At 38.8% G+C, this 17,865-nt stretch overlaps 1 protein-coding gene across 3 annotated transcripts in view; it reads left to right on the plus strand.

Annotated features, from left to right (window-relative positions):
* FGF14 (fibroblast growth factor 14) overlaps nucleotides 1–17,865 on the plus strand; it is a 589,777-nt gene that overhangs the window by 564,159 nt on the left and 7,753 nt on the right. For all 3 annotated transcript variants that reach the window (XM_087864997.1, XM_087864998.1, XM_045812769.2), the window contains one exon: nucleotides 16,285–16,483. In XM_087864997.1, coding sequence (XP_087721123.1) covers nucleotides 16,285–16,483 — 199 coding nt within the window. The remainder of the gene's footprint in view (nucleotides 1–16,284; nucleotides 16,484–17,865) is intronic.

Genomic DNA, 17,865 nt, shown 5'->3' on the forward strand with positions numbered 1-17,865 from the left:
AGGGAAATCAGAATGGGAAGTAATCAGAGACGGAGACAAACCACCAGAGACTCTTTACTTTAGGAAACAAACTGAGGGTTGCGAAAGGGAAATGAGTGGGGGGATGGGATAACAGGGTGATGGGCTTTGAGGAGGGCATGTGATGTGATGAGTACCGGATGTTATACACAATTGATGAATTATTGAACTCTGTATCTGAAACTAATGATGTACTATATGTTGACTAATTGAATTTAAATTTAAAAAAGAAAGATACATTCTACACAGAAAAGAAAAGAAGAGAAAAGAAAAGAAAAGAAAAGAAAAGAAAAGAAAAGAAAAGAAAAGAAAATGCAACCTCATCACATTATCCCTTTGCTTGAAAATCTCTGGGGCTCATCCTTGTCTATTAGAAAGTCACATCTCCACAGCACAGCCAATACGATCCGTGTTCCATCTTCGGTTGACTGTACAGACCTTGGCTTCCACCTCACTGCCCAGGACTCCTGCCTCAGAGAGATTCTTATAATTATAATTTCCAGAATGCAGTTCTTTTTCTTTCAATGGAATACCTTTCTCTTTCTTCTTCACCTGACAAACTCCCGATCACCTTTCATGACCTTGCTAAAGAGCTCCTTTAAGAAGCTTTTCCTCTTCTCGTAATCGGAAATAGCCGTTCCCTTCTGTAGACTCACCCTGCTGTCTTCAGCGCTGTTGTGATGGCTAACGTAGTATTGATTACCTCTCAGAAATGAAACTGAAACTCTTAAGACGACAGGGTCTCTATCTTACCTGTTCTTTCACCCCCAGCAACGAGTATGTGAGTTGCATAGAAGAGACACTCAAATATTTGTTGACTAAATGAGTGACTTGGATAGCATAGGAAAAACAGAAACAGTAGCCCTGGCATTGTTCCCTGTAAGTTTAATTCCCCACGTACTAGTTAGAGTTGGTTTCATATGAAGTATGTTCATGTTGCATACACAGTAACGACACTGCTGAGCTGACCCACGTTGTACTTCAGGCTCACCTTACTGTCCTGTTAGTATCCTGTCTGTTGCCCCACTGGCAAATCACAGGATATGCATTCCACCGCCCATGCGCAATGGCTGGCTCAGGCTGGAGTTACTTGGGATGGGGACACGAAGTCAAAGTTCTAAGAAATTTAAACACAGCCTGGTCTTTGCCTCATTAACTGCAATCATAGTAACCAATTGGACTGCAGTTTACTCCTCCAAGATCATTTATACTCCCTCTGCCAACCTTTCCTTCACTGTCCTTTTCTAGGGCAAAGTCAGTTACAGAGACCAAGTCTGGCCCGTTTCTCAGTGGCTTCCTTTGATTCTGTTTGCAAAGTGCTCTTTACAAAGTAGTTCCTTTAATTGTAATGGTGCCCATGGAGCCATCTCCGCTCCAACACTCACCAGATCTGCCTCTGGCATTTCCTGCTGGTGACCCCCTCTTCCTCTGGTCCCCTGTCACTCCAGCTCTTTGTTTCCATTAGTCTCCTTCTCAGCATCATACAAACTGTCACTCTTCTGATTTAAAACCCATTCCTCAAAATCCGAACCTTCCCTTGAAATATGTATGTTTGTATACGTCTTATTTCTTAAAAAAAAATTTCTTTGTAACTTATCATTTGTTTTCATCTTTAAAGGAAATTATATGTTCGTCCCGGATTTTGCGTTATTCTGTATGTGTGGTATAGTTAAATATACTAGAACGCTATATATCAGCAAAGCTTATGACATCTTCCACACTGCCAATTATGGGTTGGCTGCATAATGTTGTCCTCAAGCCAAGTAGGCATAGAAATCTCTATATATTGTTTGTCCTCTGTCCATAAACATCAACCACAGTACTTATCTTTTTAGTCATTTCACAACATTTAAAAAATCTGATAGGAAGCTCTTAGTTGGGTCATATTTTCAAATGTCCATGTGAGATAAAGGTACATGCAACTCTACTTTGAAAAGTCACAAAGGTTCTCAGATGCAACATCTGTCATTGCAACTCTTTATTATATATATTTACATGGACAAAACACAAATGTGCCCCCTGACTCTATTAATATGAGAATTGGTTGGATACTGTTCATTGAGGCAGTAAGGTAAGGTTTCTTTTTTCTTTTATACCTTTAAAAAATTTTTTTGACGGTGGCAAAAAAGCACATAACATAAAATGGACCATCTCAATCATTCTTAAGTGTGGTTGCATATTGCATTTGTGGAACTGTCTAGCAGAGCCAAAGTAATGTCTTAAGGTTTCCTCTTTCAACAACAGTCTCACTGTTTCCATTTGCAGAACTCCGTGATTGATAAACAGATCTGAATTTGCTTTTTTCATCTCCCTCAGAGTTATATGAATTCTGCTCGACATTATTACAATTCTCTTCATCCTTAGTCTTTTCATAAAAACAGTAGTTAGCATTTATTGAGTTCACACTTTGCACCAAAACTATGCTGATTTTGTGTCCAATTTAATAATTCCATAGAGGTAAGTATTTTATTTTGGAGGTTCAGTGACTTTTCCAAGATTATTATTAATGAAGAGGCCAGGGTAGGAACAAACCCAGGTCTATTTAGTTTCCAAATCCCTGACCTTAACCCCTATACTATACTTAGAGGGGCTTTGCACTACGATTACTTTCATCTGTACTTTTCTCTCCTGATGATTTCAACGCACCTACGTTCAAATTTATTGTTCTGATTCCGACCCCTTCCTTAACTCTCAACTGATTGAATTGTCATTCTCTGCATGTTTATATTGTCCTTAAAAGTATAGTGACTCAGGGAGCACACTGTCCCCCAGGGGTAGGCTCATGGGGGCTTTGTAACAAGGTGTGGTGGTACTTGTTAATTTGTTTTCAATTTTCCTCCTCAGAGGGCCTACCATTTGCTTGGCCTTTTTAGTTGCAACCGCAAATTGGACTGATTGAGTGAATGGGAGAACTAATCTATGAAACCAGACCTTAAAGCTTACCCAGCTCAATCTGGAGAGATAAATGTGGCAAGGATAGGATCAAGTGTATAGATTAATGAAGGCAGGAGGGATACACCGATGGCATTTCTGTTGTTGCTGTTGTTTACTGTAACACCACATAAAAATGAAAATCGTTTTTAAAAGGGTTAGGTGAGTCCATGAATGGGGATAAATAACAGTTTTAAGGAAACAAATATCTCAGAACCTACTTCTAACCTTTTGCCCTGACATCGGTAACAATAACCGTGTCTGATAGTATTTTGAAAAAGTCACAAATTTAAATTCCTTTGACAATTTTTGGGTCACTCTTACTTATTTAACTAATCACTGGGAATAGAATAGTTTTCTACCACAGTAAACTTAGGAGATAAACCTTTTGCAAATGTTTCCACCCTCATCCCAGAAATCTATGATGGCCATCTTCCTCTTATGTTTTAGTGGTGATCTGAGAACCATTTTGTTTATTGACTGAGACTTTTTTAAAAGAAATAAACTGTAAGAAATTTAAGGAACTGTCCCCTGCAAATTCCAGTCCTTTCTCTTCCAATTCCACTTGCTCTGCAGCTAATAATAGTTCCTCAATGTGATTTGTCTTTGTTCGATGAATGCATTAAGTTTTGTAAAGTAATCTGAAATTGAAAATACGCACACAGGCTACTTGAGAAAAAAATTAAAAACAAAACATTGTGGAAAATTACCCAATAGATATTAGAAATAATAGTCTATAAAAGGACAGAAAGCACCACGTAAACTTATGTTATACACGTAAACTTAATTTTGCCCAAGAATACAAAACCGGTATGTCTGACCTTTCAGAAACAGCAAGGAACACATACCAAATGTCAGCCAGTTCCGCAAGCAAGAAACCGGCACGTTGTGCTTGACACTCCTTCTCCCTCCGTTGCCATGTACAATCACAGAGTACTGGCTGTTTGACCTCCTCAAAACTCAAATCTGCCCTTTTCTCTCCATCTTCGCTGGTGATGGCCTTTCCTGGCACTGCAGCAGACAAATCAGCATTCTTGTATCCAAAGCGACTCTGTTCTTTTCCATTCTTCACACTTCGGGCCAGAGTGGTCTTTCCAAATGCCGAACTGACTGTGGCATGCTCTTGCGTAAAAACTTTTAATATCTTCCCATTGTCTGGGGAGAAAGACCAAAACCTGATCATGACTGTCTGGTTTGGCTCATACCTAGCCCTCAGATCTTAACTTTCCCTGCTGTTTCCTTCACACTCTGCATTCCAATTTCACTGTTTTCAGTTTATCCTTCAAATGTTCTGTCTCTGCTTCTGCCCCAGGGCTTTGCACATGATACTGCCCCTTCCGGGAATATTCTTCACCTTGCTCTAAACCTAGTTAACTCATAATGATGTTTCAGATTTCAGCTCAGAGTGTAATATTTTTTTCTTACTAGCCCGGGCAAGGTCAGATTTCTTTGTTAGATGTTCTCAGAGAAACTGTTCCTCTTCTTGTAAGAACTTGTCTTATTTGATGATGACAATCATTCGTGTAAATATCTGTCTCTTCCACTAGACTGTATCCTCCATGAGAGGACAGACTATATCAATTTTGGCTCATTGTTATGTCTCAAGATCAAGAACAGCGATTGGTGAATACTAGAAACTAAATTTACATTGGATAAATGAATGCATGACTTTTAGATATCATTAAGTATAGAATAATGGAACCTTGTTTCCATGTGTTCACAATACTCAGATTTTCAAATGTTTTAGCTCATACCTGCAACAGGAAATTTAGTATTTAAAATGGTAGGGTTTTTTGTTTGTTGTTTGTTTTTTTTTTTTTTAGCAGATGTAATTCTCCCCATTTCATAGTATCATACTCTCAACGAACAACCTGGAAAATAAGAGAGTGTAATTTACTACTGCCTGTAACATTTCATGGTATTACATGAAATTACAGTGTTAATTTAGAAAGAAGTAAATCCATAGCAGGCCAGCTTTGGTGGCCTCCGCTTCATCTAGGTAGAGTAAGCTAGTCATGGGTTGACATTTTCCTCTTCTCTGGTGCTCTGCTTCCCTGGAGGGTGTTGTCTCTCTTCTTGCTTTCCTGGCTTCTCTCTTCAGTGTTTGATGTTTGTCCTCACGTGTTAACCTTTGGAATCATCAAACAAGTTGTTAACCAGAGTCTGGGAAATCTGTAACCAATGCGTTACTAGCTAATAAAGCAAAATCAGGAGAAAGTAATCCTCAGGTTTTCATCTTAGCACCATGTGGGCTTTCTGTGTGCTCCATGCATTCAGTGTTGATGATTCTCATCAGCTCCTGACTTCTGTCTTAGTCCAGTCCAGTAAGATGATTTTTTGGATACTCTGGGGGAAAAATTAAGCCCCTTCAATTTGCTCCATTTTTTAACATTGTTGTTATTAACAAATATTTGCTAAGGAGCAACGTGATGCACATAAAATATTACATGGATAGAAATAAAAACATCTCATCCATTGCTGAGGGGGACTTGTGCCCTCTGAGACTCAAAATCACCATCTGTGACGTGAGATCATGCTTTTCTTCTTCTTCAAGCATTTTTAACAGCATTATTGAGTCAAACAAAATATGTGTGAATGGTCTTTGGAAATCATAAAGCTCAATACACATTAATGTTATTCAGTAAATATGGTATTTTAGGAGTATGGTAGAACCTGCTGATGGTTCCTTTATTTTTCTATGGAAACTTGCATATTAAAGGTTGGATAAACTGAAACTCTTGATTGTTTGGTTTGCTTTGCTTTTTATTTATACAAGTAAGTGGTTCTGACTAGGTAGGTTTTATTAGGAAACATCCACAACACACTTAATATCAAAAAAGTTCAATAGAAAGGCCTAATTTAAGAGTTTAAATGGGGTTTAAAGAAAGGGGAGTAGAAAAAGCTTGCAGACACATGTGGAAATTAGCCTAAAGAGAGAAGTTTGTAGAGTCATAGAAATAGTATTAAAATACAGTTCAAGGAGTGAAGTACAAGAAAAAACTGATGAAAACAAGGACATATTTACTCATAGAATTCAGCAGAGTAACAGTCACAGCTAAATATTTGACATTTTATAGTCAGTTACTCAAGACAATAGGCTGAGAAGTACAAGAAGTTGAAAGAACACGATGAGAAAGGAAGATAGAGCAACCAGGTGGGGTTTGATAGGACATGACAAGATACCAAATACCTCTATTCTGAAACATTAACTTAAAAATTAATTTTTTGTACAGAAAATGCTGCTTGTTTCGGCTAACAAAAATTCTCGTGCAAGAGTTGAAAATGTTTGCTACCCTCAGTGATAATATCTTCGCCTAGCTGGATGTGAAAGAGCTGAGTATCGTCCTCAGCCTTTGTCCCATTCGGGAGTGTCTTTGTTGTATCCCCTCCCGACCTGCACCCTCACCACCGCCAGTGGTGCCCTGACTCTGGGAACACAGCTTTTGTTGTCTTTTCCCCCAGTTATCTTGGAAGCCCTTACTTGGGCAATCTTATTTCTTAAGTGCCAGCTCCCTGTGTTTCTTTATTCTCTTTCGGGTATAGGTGATACCTGACAGGACCAGACCAGGTGCAGGTCCCTTTCCAAACCCAACACTCTGCAGACATTAGGGCAGAGTAATGAAATAAGTTAAGAATAAAAGAAACACTACAGCTGATAATTTTTAAATAATTTATCCAAATGTACTCAATCATCTTTTCCAGTCCTTTCTTGAGGGTCGTTCATTGAAGGAAAAAATTTGTTCTGGAACTGTCTTAACTTGCCTTGTGGTCACCCTAATTGTTATCAAGTCACATTCCTTTCTTGGATTTGCTTTTACAACGATATTGGGTTGACCAGTGGCATAACTAGTGGTGACTCAGACAGCCCAGGATGAAGCCCTGCTCTGCATAAACTCTTCCCAAGATGCTTCACTTTAATGCCATAGTTTGCTAAAAGGAATAAAATGAGATCATGCATGTAAAGCATTTATCATTATGAGTGGCTTACACTGATAAATAAATAAATGTTAATTATTACTCATATGCACTTTGGTCTTCCTTTAATTAGATTTATAGCCCCATCTAACCCAGTCTATAATACAGCAGTGTTCCCCAGACATCTGTGGTAAAGAACAATTGTTTTCTTTTTATTTTCAATCTTTTGCAGAGATACCTCCATAAAATATAAGAACATTAAGTTACTAGAAAAGTATTTTTAAAAATACAAAATTAAATCTCAGCATTTTTATTTTTACATTCAACAGATATAAAAAAATACTCTTAAATTGCTACCGAAGTTTATCAGTGTTTTTGCTCAATTTCTATACTTGTTCGTTGCAGACAGGGAATAAACAATTTGTAGCTGGGCACAGGTCCCTGAACCATACTTTACCTAGAATTACGATGGAGACTGTAATATCTTCTATTATTTACTTTTCCAATGAGATAACCCAATTTCTGAAATGTTCTAAAGCATTCACTGACATTGTCATGGTTAGTTTATATATAAAGTTGGTTTCATTCGATATTTCTGCTGTAACAAAATTACGAATCACTAACTGCATCTGTAAAATCCTTAAAATGGAAGGTGAGGCGGTACCGATAATCTAACTTTGAGACGTCACTAAGCTCTGCTTTGATGAAGCGTCTGAGTGTCTGTCAGACCAAGACACTTGCATGTATCCCTGCGTGCTTGTGTTATCTATTGACGTCATTCACTCAGATCTTCCAGAACATTTTTTAAAACTAGTAGCAACACTTTTTCTGGATTCGATTACGTACATTCAGTCTGATTCCTTTCACATAAAGCGCTGTCAGTTTCATGTTTCTCTTTTAGGGAGAGTTCAGTATAGTTAGCATATGACCCCGCATATGTTGGAGAAGTACACCATTGGGACGCTGATGTGTGACAAAACAGCAGGACACATTTGTTCTGAGAGCTCAGATTTACTCACACCACCACCCACTACGACACTCTCATCCCATTCCAACCCTGCCCGTGGGAATTGATGACAGCCATGGATTGTGTTTTTCTAGGGAGATGGTTGACAACAGATGGTAGCCAACCCAATTTCTGTTTTGTTCAATATTTCTTTAATTGATCAATGGGGGAAAAAGTTGTGCACAGCCTGGGTGAAGGGGAAAAGAGATTCATTTTGTGTACTCACGTTTTCTTGTTTCTTTTTTTTTTTTTTTTACACTCTCTTGAGGATTTAATTTTTCCTCTCCTTACCAGTTATATAGAGAGATGTGTCACCTTTGCCACAATGATAGTGAACGCCATTCATTACTATTTTCCATCTGTACTTTCTTCCTCATGTAGGAATAGATATAAAGATCAGCTGATAAGATACAGATTTTCTCTGTTTTAGTTGAAGGAGTAATTCAGTTGAATTAGCAATTATCTATATCAGGTATCAATTGCCTTTCTGTAACCATGTAACAACCAACCACGAGAGGTGATGCGGCATGTTAACAGTTAAGAGTGTCTAGCTTGGGCACGTGGGGTCGGGTGCAGCTTGGCTAAGCAGCTCTGTAGATCTCGGGCAGGACTTGAGCTTGTGTCTGGAAAGAGGCTAGCTTAGATTGGAGCAGTTGCCTCTACTTCCCCTATGTCTCTCCTCCAGCAGGCCCACCCAGGCATGCTGTCGTGGCTGTGCGGCAGGGGGGAAGGGCAAGTCCAGGGGCACAAGTGTTTGTCAACCTCTGCTTTCCTCACCTTGGCTCCTAGTGGGAGGACGTGTCAAATTGCATGCTAAAGGGCATAGATCCAAGGGAGGGTGAAGAATGCGGGCCATTTTTGCAACTGCTTGCATGTCTAAAAAAGTAAATATTTTCAGCTGGACAGTATGATAAATGAGTAGGAATAGTTAGATATATTTATCTTGATGAAAAGAAATGCATTTGGGCAGGCTACTTAACTCTCCGTGGTCAGTTACTTCATTTCTAAAATGAAGATAATAATAGCACCAGTCCCATAGAATTATAGTGAGGATTAAAGTCAGTGATTATGTAAAGTGTGTAGCACAGCACCTGGTGCAGAGTATACGTGATTTAAGTATTAGCCAAAGTTATTAACATTACTATTATTACCATCATTGTTATGTTGAAGATTTTACTGTTGTGTGCTGACGGATATGTGAGAATGGTGTATGGTTGTATCAATACTTTCTTAAGCGTATTTATTTTGTAAGTTTTTTGCTAATATTTATAGCGTTGATACCATGTGTTCATGTTACAAGCATTATTATTTTCGGAATTTATCCATGTCTATATTCTAGAGAAAACAGATTTAACATTATAGAACCAGTTTGCACATATTTTTATTTATGACCATAAAATTTCTCACTTAAAGATGTGCTGTAAATACTTCATATGTTTGTTTCCATTTTCTTGCTTTAATAAATTTTATATTAATGTTAAGAAATGTAGCAAGCTTATGATTAATACCAGTTTAATTGATATTTTCTAAAATTTTGTGATCATTTATCAATTTATTAATGGTAGTAGGAACATATTGCAATGCTTCCCAAACTCTAATATGCATACAGATCACCAGCAGTCTTGTTAAAATGCAAATTCTGATTTAGTAGGTCTGTCTGCAATGGGGCCCCAGATTCTGCATCTCTAACAAATTCCCATGTGAAGGAGTTGCTATTTAGTCCCTGAATAGCAAGGAGATACTTATATTCTCCTTATGTAAGTTAAAGATTTTTATATATGTAGTTATAATATATATGAAAATATATAAAAGTACATAATTATAAAAATTAGTAAAATAATTATATTATTTAATATTTAATCATTTCAATAAACAATGTTCTTGCCACAATTCTAAATAAGTATGTCAGTAAGTCATAAAAAGAAAATATTTATTCAATATAATAAATTAAAAATATATTTAATAAATATAACAATTAATATGTCTAAAAATAAATCTCTTTATTTATTTATAATATCTCTAAATGTCAAATAGTATCTTTCCTGGCCAAAGAAAGAAAGAAAGAAAGAAAGAAAGAAAGAAAATATCTTCATTTACAATTTTTTTTCTCTAGGAACTAAGTAACAGCTTCTGGACCTATAAATGTATAAACTGAAGACTTCTTTGTTGGTGAGAATATACTTCAAGCCACTGGGTCCTGTAATCAAATCAAAGCAAAGCTGTCTCTTAAACACAAATATAATTATGCTTTAGTTTGAAGTACATGCAAACAATTGGCTAATTTTTTCTTCCTGTGGGCATTCATCATAGTCTAATATTATGAATATTTCACTATGTAGAATTTCAGATAAATAGGTTAGTCAACTCAATTGTCTGCCTTTGAGTGTTAACTACAAATTCTGTTTTGTCCCCAAATTCACGACTATAAATTCTTCTAAAAGGTCAGAACATTCTTCCTTTATACGTAATCTTAAGGGTGCCCCACATTTCTTTTTCAAGAGCTGGCCAGCGTCAGAGCAGTATCATTAAAGCATATCATTGATTTTGAAACTATAGAAGGTGAAGGAGAATGGATGGGATAATTCTCTGGTGATCTCAGGATAATTCGAGTAGAAAAGGAAGAAAAAAACTGAGAATTCGGGTTAAATGGATCCTTAGAATTCCTGTATGTAGGAATGTCTATTGTCTTGAAACCTAGAAGGAATAATTAAATCACTACTTACCTGACAATAATAACTTAGGTGAACATTCAAGTTGCACTTTGCGGTTCTATGTATAACTTATAAATATAACTATCAATATAATTACAATTTACAACTCAATGTATAGTTTACAAATCATTTGCACCTCTATTATCTTATTTGAGATTTGCAAGAAACCTTCATGATTTGTGACTGTTCTTCGAGGAAGAACTTGGAATCTGAGGCTCCTTCCTTCTCTCAGCCTAAGCCTGGGGAGAAATACTCCAAAGTTCAGGGTCAGAGTCATTACTGAGATGTTGATGGGAGGGGACTGAGCTTTTAGATGACTCTGAAATACAGAGGTTAGTAGAATATCAACAGCAATTATTTATTGAGCATTTATTATGTGCTACGTGCTAGTATATATCAAATATTTCTCTATCCTCTCCTTTGAATCTATTTTAGATTTCCTTTCTATTCTAATAAATATTGTAAATTTATCTGAAATGCCTATTTTTATATTTTCCTTTGGAAACAATGGAGGTGGTGGTGGTGGTGCTGTTGGTAGGCAAACCTGGAGATAGTAACCAAAATGTCAATTTTCATTTAGTCCTTGATGATACCGGGACTAAAGGAATTTGCTGGCTACTACTTGTGTATCCTTACCAGAAACGCCAGCTCATAACACACTGTATGGGCTTTTCCAGGGATGAAACTCATGAGAATTCTCATTCAAATGGTTTGCATTTGTGATGAAGTGGTGGGATATCGGTGAGGTGAGGTGGGGTGGGGTGGAGTCTGGAGCCAACAACCAAGAAAGCATTCTTGAGACATCTTTGGTGCAAAATGGTGGTTTATTAAAGCACGGGGACGGGACCCGTGGGCAGAAAGAGCTGCACCGGGGTCATGAAGAGTGGCCCATTATATACCCTCAAGTTGGGAGAGGGTTAGGAATAGTGTAAGTCTCTAAGGAATTTTGGAAGCAAGGTTTCCAGACCTTGAGGGGATAGCTGTTGTTGGGAAAAGATCATTTATTACCGTCTAATAAAACCTTGGTCATGAGATCTTCAGATGTATATAGGTGGGCCATGTGCTTGGGGGATGATTGCCAACACGTATCTTGGGGGGATTTAGAGAGAAAGGAAGTTTTTATTCGTTAAAGTAGACTTACAGGATCCTGGTTGGGGAGAGGGGGTCAGGCTAGGACTGCCTTTTGCCCTTAGCAAAGTATTAACATTGAGGCAGTTGAGTCCCTAGAGGAATGTCACTCTGCCTGTTTCAAGGACTTGCCAATGGGCTGTAGGTAGTAAGGTAATTTCATAATTTTTCTTCTGCCTTTGCTTCTCACATCATTGTATACATGACAAGTAAGTGCAATCCAAATTCAGTTTGGGAATACTTAGCTCTTCAGTGATTTGAAATTAGGTGAACAGCCCCTCCCCATTTATCTAGGTTGGGGAGTCTTCAAAATGTACCTTAGATCAGAGTGGGCAAAAAGTTTTGGCCAGTCACCATACAGCAAACATCGTAGACTTCGCAGGCCACATACAATCTCTGTCTCAGCAATTCCCTGAACTTCGGAGTGCGCGCTGTACGAAGAGGTAAGCAGCTGTCTCAGGCCCTTGCTCTGCAGTTTGCTGCACCACTGGCTTAGATCTTCAAGGGCACCTCTAGGTCTTAGGTTATGGTTATCCTGAGTTAGCTGGGTTTATAGCCATTCGCTAGTCATGGGTTATGGAAAATTGGCCTTCCCTTCCCTCCACCCTCTTTCATCCTGACCCACAAGTCTTGCTTTGTATATGCAAATGGCCCATCAGGGTATTTTCCTGAAACAAAGGCATTTCCCTCAGAAGAGGAATTCTGCCCCTACTGTTAAGATATTAAGTACGCAGGACAGATGGTGCTTTCAATCCAGAACAACCACAACATAAAAGGAGATATGAAATTTTTGTCTAATTGTTCTGTTTTTCTATTCTATGAGTGGATGATTTCGTCTGGCAGTGGTACAAATTAATATCTAAGCTTCTGCTGGAGCTCAACTGTTGTTGATTTTGTTGTGGTATCGGGGGTTCTAAATACAGGCAGGCAAGACAAGGAAAAGACGTATCAAACTCCATATCTATTTCGTCTTGGCAGTTTCTGAGAGTTTATATTTAAGCTTAAATTTAAATAAGCATTCTCATATTATCACTGCCCGTTTTAGAGCATTTCATTGGCACTCTCATCCTATCACTCAAATGTATCAAAACCATAGGGTTGGTTAGAGCTGCGTTACAAAGCCACCTGGGGTTCCTTCTTTCTTTAGTACTTTGGCTTCTTTATGTTGGAGATCTCACACTGCAGGCTCATGGGCCCCATCTCTGACCCTTGGTCTTCACACCATCGAAAAACAAAAGCAAGAACTGAGATACAGTTGCCACCGTTAAAAGGAAATTTTATCGAGAAACCCGATTTTCTTCTTTCCTTTGGAAAACCAGACTTAGCTAAAGATCTAAGGTTTTTCTTTTCTACCATTCTATCTCTTCGACACTGAGCCCGAGTAGGGGCGCATTCAGCCTCATACTGGTGCCTTGACCATAGCAGCCCGCTTCCCTCTTGTGTCCACATGGTCAGTAAATGCATGGAGTTTGTGACCCCTGCTGGGCACATGTCCCCTAGGGATCTCATCAGCGACAGTGTCCACCCGTGGGACTTTTCACTCCATCTGTCCCCTGAAGCATACTGTGGGACTCAAACACAAAACTGCAACTGGGTTAACTGGTTATTATCGAGAGCATGTATGTTTATGTGTTATGTTTTGTTCATTTGCTCAATGCCACTTTTTCCTTGCAAGGAAATACCTTTTAGAAGTTAGTCCAGAGAAAAAGAAAAGATTTTCTCTCTTCAAGAATTTTTAGGACATAGAGATTTCTGTTTCAGTCTGGGCTACCCAGAGGTTCAGAACTCAGTTTAACAATGTGTCATAATTCCGGTGATATTTCCCCCCTTACTTTTTGTGTCCTTGATAATTATATTAATACTAGTTACTAAAATGAACACACATATACGCATGTTGTACAGTTTTCCAGTCCATTTTGCAGAGATCTGGCTTCAGCACGTCAGTGTGTGTTACTAATGTCTCAGAACCAGCCTCCTCGTTGACAACAGATTTGTGTCGGTAAAAGACTCATCGGGCTATGTCATGATTCCCTCACTTATTCAAGAGGGGATGTCTGCATATCTACCTCTTGCTCCTAAGAAGTCTGTGTAATTATCAGAGTGTCCAAGACCCTATCACCTTTCTCTGATCTACCTTCCTATCCATAAATCTGTGAAGTCACTGGCCCAGGTCCCAGAAGGAGGATGGGGAATGACTTCCTCAGAGTCCCCAGAGGCAAACATTTCATCTAAAAAGATGTAGTGTCAGATGTCCTGAAGGTATACTCTGAGAACAAATGACTTCTTCCCCATCTACCTCTTCATTCTCTTTCATACGCAACTTAGAGAAAAGACCATGCTAGCTCATTTGCGGATGGTAATGCCCTCATCCCACATCAAGGCAGTGGGGACCAGAGGGGAGTTAAGGGTTGACTGCTCTGTGGAGCTGCTTTTCCAGAGCTGAAAGCCCTGGTGTCTCTAGGTAAAGGTCAGTCAATGGTGTGGCCTAACGGGTCAGCTTTTCTCCAGTCCACTCCCAGCTGGTTTCGAGATGAGCTTTAACTGGTCTCAAATAATATACTCGGATGCCTTGGCCTGTCTTGATAGAAGACAAGTGACACGCTGAAGTTTAATTTGTCATGGAAGCTGCACAGTCAAACAATATGTTGTATTTATTAGTCTTTTGAGGACAAGCCAGATTTACAGAATTCCACTTTATTTCCCTCACCACAGTGTGTGAACACGCACCCTTTTGTCAGTCTTCCCTCGGTGCCATGGCCTGATTAGCTCACTGAGACGGTCGTTCATTAGCAAGAGAGGGAACAGGGTGATATTTGGAAAAATAGGATTTAGTGGAGAGCCAGAACATTTATTTAGATGGGATCTCAGTCAAACCTGAGCTAGTGTCATCTAGAAGAAATGAAGGCCTACATAAATTCCTTTGGGGGTGTCTAAGCCCATCTTTTGGCTACTTCTAATTTCATTGAATTAATCACTGGATCTGTTATCTTTGTCATGAGAAGCATCTGCCATTAACAAAACCTGTTCCCCTTGGAAAACTATTAGCTCTCAGTGAATTACAGTAATGGGGCACTCTGAATAAATTGTATCCTGCAAGAGACACCATTTGATAATTCGCACTCTCATGGGAAATATGGAAAGAACCTTTCTACAGGCAATAATGTCACATTCCTTATTATGGTTAGCTTAACTTTAACTCTTGACAAGTTTTATTTCTAGTCCCTAAAGGATGTGTTTTTCAGAACGTGTACAGAAAATTACATTTTAAAAGAAAAGAAAAACAGATTATTTTCTGCAGTCATAAAAATCTATTAAGGTGAAAATTTTTTTCAAGTACAGTGATATTTTTTTAAAAGATCAGTGGCAGGAAAGCTCTGTTTTTGCATCTGTATTTCATATGTACAAAATAGCACACTGTCGAACTATTTAAAGTAGCTGCAAAGACAAGTTAAGTGGCTTCCATGTCTATAATGAGGAAGGTTGAATTTTTAAATCGTTATTATTTTTTAAAAGATTTTATTTATGTATTTGTCAGAGAGAGAGAGCACAGCAGGGGGAGCAGCCCGCAGAGGAGACGGAGGGGGAAGCAGGCTCCCCGCTGAGCAGGGAGCCTGATTGGTGACTCGATCCCAGGGCGCTGGGATCATGACCTGAGCTCAAGGCCCCCGCTTAACTGACTGAGCCACCCGGACATCCCTTAAATTATTTTAATAGGGGTCTGTTAGAAATGCCTTTGACAGTTAAAGTTTAGAAGTGTGTAAAAGTCGCCTATGAATATTTATGTCATTAATGATAATCATACGGTAGTAAGCTTAGTGCGGCCCATCAGTGGGGATCGTGGCATTGAGAGTCACGGCGCTTAATTCATGTTACCCTTTCTAGAAACGCCGTGTGGACGGCGGTTAGGGCAGCTTCTGCTGTTTCTCTTCAAGAATTCCAGTGGGAGTCCCGCATGGAATTAGGTCATTACTTCCAGCTCCTGTCACTACGGCCGGCTAACACAACATCCAGACTCCGCTCCGGTGGCTCGCTCGTGTGCCCGCCGATCCTTCTGGTTTGAGTGTGAGGTTTCAGTTTGTGTCTTAGTAGGTAAAACTATCACCCTATCCTCTCAGTGATCCAGGACACAGCTAGCGACTGTCAGGGTAGCACATGATGATTCCTACGGAAATATTGAACATAGATGAGCAAACACCAGAAGTATAGATTCTATTTTTGTTTAGCCTACAGTGAATATATGATGCTACTCACTGTGCCTTTTCTGGTTATATTCTGGTTGAATTCTATTCTGTTTCACCAAGACCGTTGTGAGTTTGCGCATGTCTCCTAGTTTCTTACGAAAGGACATGCATACTCTTGCCTATGCATATGTTCCCAGGAGTAGCAGATTCTTCTCTATTCATTGTATATTGAAAAAAGTACACAAATAGTCCCTGCAGGACAAGGTGCTGCCGGGTCGTCCCTGCCCCAGGGCTGTCTCCTTCAGCCTGGCCGACAAGTGTCTGGAGAAATACAAAGTTCAGGGAAGCTCCCATTCTTTTCTCTGACTGTCTTTTCTTCCTCTTCTCTCGACAGGAACTTTTTACCCCTGAATGCAAGTTTAAAGAATCTGTTTTTGAAAACTATTACGTAATCTACTCATCTATGCTGTACAGACAACAGGAATCTGGAAGAGCCTGGTTTTTGGGATTGAATAAGGAAGGGCAAGTCATGAAAGGAAACAGAGTAAAGAAAACCAAACCAGCAGCTCATTTTCTACCCAAGCCATTGGAAGGTGAGTGTTATGTGATTACCCCTCCCAGTCTGTGACACATTTATTTTTCCCATTGCTAACTCTACATGGGCCACGAGGAATCCTCACGGAATGCTGGAAATTTTCTGTATCTTGATCTGGGTGGTTGTCACCCAGATGTCTACTTAAGTTATGAATTTAAGATTTGTCCACTTTATTGTATATATAGGTGTGTGTATTTATATATTTTATAGATATATAATGTATACACACATATATACACATATATGCACAAATTGATGGAGCATATAAAAATATATTACATGGATACATATATAATTAAGTTTTGAAAATTATGGAATACAAGTCTGTACCCATTTTTTTTTTAAGATTTTTTATTTATTTATTGGACAGAGAGAGAGACAGCCAGTGAGAGAGGGAACACAAGCAGGGGGAGTGGGAGAGGAAGAACCAGGCTCCTAGCAGAGGAGCCCGATGCGGGGCACTATCCCAGGACCCTGGGATCAGGCCCTGAGCCGAAGGCAGATGCTTAACGACTGAGCCACCCAGGCGCCCCAAGTCTGTACCCATTTTGATGGTATCCAGCTGAAAGTAATCACACACTTGTGAATTACTATAATTACAGAAAATAAAGTTAATCTCTTCACCTTTCAAGAGCTTGTTGATGTCCCCTATCTCCTTTCCAGCTGTGCCCTTGTTTAGTAAACTGGGCTGTGGCTCCGCCTTCTTTCATAGTCACCTGAGAACAGGGAAGCTTTCACATTCACTTTGACCTGATTCCCAGAGAGCAGGCTATAAAGTGTTGCTAATTAATCAGAAACTTCTGCAACTTTCTCATTAAGGATTCTGCCAGAAGTGCCATTTACCTTATCTACATAATACGAGAACTAGAAAAAAATTAATCTTGAGGCATTTCAAAAGAGGCATTTGTCTATTCAAATACTTTTGTTTACCTTTGGCAGAAAAGCAGATCTACAATAATTAAATAAACACTTTCATCTAACTTAGTTTGATTTTCTTTTTGTTTTTTGTTCCTAGAGGAAAGGTTTAGCCATCAAGAGAAAATGTATATTGGTTTTATAATCCATCTTCTCTATATAGATATAAGATAATTCCAAATATTAAAGGTTAATTATTAATTACTTGTGAATGTATAATTCAGCTTTAAGTTTGCCTGTGTTTGGAAAACCACTCTTGTTAGTTAATACCATCTTTATAATTTCAACAATAATGGCTTACTATCCCCTTAACTAAATTTGCCTATAGAACAAGCCATTGAAACCTAGACAATTAGCCACCAGGGACTATCTTGGAAAGGAAAAATTATGCCAGAGTCTGAAATATGAGTGAACTATTCTCATTACATGATAGATCATCAGACAGAGTAGAAATAAGAAATGAGA

Source organism: Ursus americanus, chromosome 10 (assembly GCF_024610735.1).
Source record: "Ursus americanus isolate L20-20 chromosome 10, mUrsAme1.1.p, whole genome shotgun sequence".
Taxonomy (NCBI): Eukaryota; Metazoa; Chordata; class Mammalia; order Carnivora; family Ursidae; genus Ursus; species Ursus americanus.